General features: G+C 61.8%; 1 protein-coding gene across 1 annotated transcript in view; it reads left to right on the forward strand.

The window, feature by feature from the left end:
• The window catches only part of AHRR (aryl-hydrocarbon receptor repressor), a 56568-nt gene that overhangs the window by 27535 nt on the left and 25111 nt on the right, over window positions 1-3922 (forward strand). Inside the window, exon 3 of the mRNA XM_023519751.1 lies at window positions 5-53. Within this exon, the coding sequence (XP_023375519.1) occupies window positions 5-53 (49 nt within the window). The remainder of the gene's footprint in view (window positions 1-4; window positions 54-3922) is intronic.

The following is a 3922-nucleotide window of genomic DNA, read 5'->3' on the forward strand; positions in this document are numbered from 1 at the left end:
GCAGTGGCCCTCGCGGACCTTCGGCTGTGCTGGAGGGACGGCTGCTGCTGGAGGTGAGTGCCTGTCACCCTCGGGTCCCCCACAGGGTCATGGTCGCATCCGGACCATTTCAATGAGTGCAGTGTCAGGGGACGGGGCCAGGCCCCCGACTGCCTGTGAGCAGCCGGCGATTGGGGCGCAGGGGCTCCGGTCGAGGCACCCAGACCGGGAATCGTCAGGCCTGAAACCGCTTCCGTCCTGCAGCGTCTGGGCCTCCTTGTCACCGGGAGACCGGAGGCCACACCAGGCAGGTGTGTCTCCTCAGCATGCGAGGGCCTGCCCGCTGGCCTGGCCATCAGCATTACGTGCCAGATGTCGCAGGCCGGGCGGCCTTACCTCGAGACGCACCCCCTCCTCGTGATTCTGGGGTGCTTCCTGGCCCTGTCACGTGGCCGGTTTCTTATGGGGATGCGGGTTGGGGCGAGTCACTACTGCCCAGCGCGGGGTGTCACTGCCTCACCAGAGCCCGGCTTGCCCCTTCTTGGGGGACTGGGAGGGTGCAGACGTCCCTCCATGAGAGGGTGCAGGGGACATGGAGAAGCCCGTGTGGATGGCCCTGTAACCAGCAGCCGAGCCCTGGGAGAGGCTGGGCCCCACGTGCCCCCCAGCGCCCCCCGGATGCCTGCGCCTGGAGCAGCTCAGGCTCTCACCTCCCCAGGAGCCCCCGTACGCCCTGATCTGCCCCTGGCAAAGCCGCCTCAACCCCCACGTCCCGTCCATCCCTCAGGCTGAAGAGTCAAGGGCAGAAGGGCACAGTCCCAGTGTCACTCAGGCCACACCGGTCCTGAGGCCACCCAGCCTGCGCCCACGGCAGCCTGCGCCCCTGGAGGAGCCCCCGCCACTCACTGTCTCTGCCTCCTCCCCAGAGGCCAGGCTGTCCCCTGGGCTCAGCAGACATGTGGCTGACCTCGGCCAGCCTGGGGTGGCCTCAGGATCCAAATTCTCCCTGTGGGCCTCACTGGCCAGAGCAGTGCCACGGCCCCTGCGGACCTGCTGCGGCCGGTGTCCCAGGTGGGCCAGCAGGTGGGCCAGCCCCTCGGCCCTGCCCCCTCCCGATGCCTTTCTGGGTCCTCTTGGCAGCTCCCTAGTCCGTCTCCCAAGCTCTTAGACACCCAGACATTTCACCCGCCTGGACCAGGGCGTGACTCCCATGCTCAGGCCCGACGCCAGCCGCCGGCGTCCTGGCAGCCCCCTGGGAGAGGCAGGCGGCCGCCTGCACCTTTTCTGTCCACTCAGCCAGGCCCCTCAGAGGCTGGCAGACACCCCCTATTCACCTCCAGGTTTTTGGGGAACCGTGAAATGCTTACGAGGGAGAGAGGAGGGAGCAGTTGGTGGCCAGGAGCTGTGGCCAGGCTCCCCTGCTGGCCAGTTGGCCAGTCCCTCTGCCTCGTCCTGTGTGCGCTGCGCCCAACCATCTGCCCGCTGTGAGCGTCCCCACTTCCGAGTGCCTGGTGGGTGGCAGAGCACAGTGGGACCCAGTAAGGGTGACAGACGGACAGACAGACAGGCCACATCCAGGGTGACTTGAGGGGCGTGGGACAGGGGAGAGGTCTGCATCATGGGCTCTGGTGACTGTGTCCACCTGCCTCCACGGACCCCCGTGACCCTGCCCGGTGCCATGACCTCCGTGACCCCCGTGTTCCCCCATGGCTCCACGGGAGCCCCTTGACCTCTCGCCACTCCCCCAAACTCCCCACGACCCCCATGACCCTGCCCAGCCCTCATGGTCCTCACGGGGGCCTCTGCCATGCTGGGGGGCTGGATGTGCTGTCATGGGGATCAGTGAGCTTATAAATCTCTTCCTTTTTCACAAGATAGAAACGTGTGAGGAAGTGCATTCTTGCATTTTGCTGGGTTCCTGGGCAATTCCCACAAGCCCCCCGGTGCGGTAGTGTTTGGGGGACCCCGGCCGACAGCAGGGTTCGTTTCGGCCCCGCGTGGAGCCCCGCGTGGGCCTGCCGGCAGAGTGCTTTCGGAAGCGGCGGCCTTGCCGTGGAGGAAACGCTTCCACACTTCGCTACCAGTTATCAGGTTTTCAGGAGGCAAAGTGTTCGATTTCCCTTTAAATTTTTTTGTCAGCGCCGGTAAAATTGGAGCCGGAAAGTGTAGAGCTTTGATTTCGTTCCTGGCAAAGGTGACGGGCACTGCTCTTTTATTATTAATGTTCGAAGTTGAGACAATGAAATCCTAATCACAAAATCTTTTTAAAACTTTTGTTCTGAGCTGTAACTACAGAAGCTTATGCTCCCAGCTCAGGGGCTGCTGAGCGCGTGTGCCCACGTGGCCACCCCACCGGGCATGCCGTGCTGGCCAGGCCTGGCGTGGACAGCAGCTCGGTGGTCCGGGCGGAGGCGGCAGCCCAGGGACTAACGACCAGCCTCAGGTCCCCACGAGCCCCCTCGGGGCCGGGGGAGGAGGGGTAGCGGCGGCCAGCCCCGTCATCTCATCCTGCTGCCCGTGCGGGAGCTTTGGGAGCTTCCCTCCGCGTGGGACTTTACGAGGACCAGGTCCCTAGGCGGGGGGGTCAGTCTGGCTGTGCTGGTGCCCACCCTGCCCCCGGCTCCCAGCCAGGCCAGAACGGTGCCCCCCAGCCCGGAAGCCCAGCGTTCTCCCGCCTCTCTGTGGCCACAGGAAGTTTCTGGAAAGTTCCTCTGAAGTCAAGGAGTGAGGGCCCGCAGTGAGGGCCCGCCCCCAGCCGCTGGTTCTCAAACCTGGGGGTCAGAGCCACTGCACCATGTTTGGAAGAGTCGCAACAGCACAGGACCTCCAGCCGCCCAGAGATGAACGGGGCCGGGGAGAGGGGGGTAGGCATCATGAACCCTCGAAGGCGCAGACCAGAGTGCCTGTGGCCTCACGCCTGGCCTAAGGCGGAGAAACCGAGGCAGGCAGCTGTCAGGGGCCCGTCCGGGGCCCCTTTGGGGTCGGCACTGGGGCTGGACCGTGTCTTTGTCCGACTTTGGTGGCTCTTGGGCCCAGCGGCATCGCAGGCAGCAGCACGGACACGCGCCTGCCGCCCAGTGAGCGGCGCAGGCGCTGGGGACAGGGCCGCAGAGGTCCGCGCTGGACGGGGCACCGGCCGTCCAGACGGGACCCAGGAGGCGATGAGGCGGCCGCAGAGCACACACTGCGGGCGGCCGGAGCTGCCGTGAGCCCCCAGCGGGCTCAGAGGGCCTGGGTCTTACTGCGCGTCCGGGGAGGCCTGCGCGTGCGGCCACATCTGTGCCGGAGCCGCCGGCGTCTCTGTTGCTGTCACAGGTGGAACTATTATTTAATTGCTCGTTTATAGAAATGCAGCTTCTTTTTCTGGGTTTACTTCGCATCTGTGATCTTGCTGAATTCATTAGTTCTCGGAGCTCTTTGGGCAGGTCCCGTGGGAACTTTTACATAGCTGATCACGTTGTCTGAGAATGGAGAGAGTTTTCTATCTGCTTCTTCAATCAACATGCTTTATTTTTCTTGCCTTATTGCACTTCTCGGATTTCCAGGACCGTGCAGAGCAGGGGAGGCTCATAATATCAGTTGAGAGTGTTCCCTTCTCTTCTGCTTTCTGGGAGAGACTGGACGGAATTGGTATAATTTGCTCCCGAAATATGTTTGGTAGAATTCACCAGTGAAAACAACTGGTCTGGGAGTTTTCTTTGTTAGAAGATTTTAAGCTATAAATTCACTTTCTTTAATAGATACAGGACTATTCAGGTTATCTAGTCTAGTGTGAATTTTAGGAGTTTGGGTCTTTTGAGGAATTGGTCCATTTCATCCACTTTATTGAATCTGTGGACACAGAGTTTTTCCTGGTTTTCCCATATGGTCCTTGTAATGCCTGTAGGTTCTGTAGCGATGTCTCCTCTTTTAATTCCATGGGTAATTTTTTCTTGGTCAGTTG

Source organism: Pteropus vampyrus, unplaced genomic scaffold, assembly GCF_000151845.1.
Source record: "Pteropus vampyrus isolate Shadow unplaced genomic scaffold, Pvam_2.0 Scaffold235, whole genome shotgun sequence".
NCBI classification, from domain to species: Eukaryota; Metazoa; Chordata; class Mammalia; order Chiroptera; family Pteropodidae; genus Pteropus; species Pteropus vampyrus.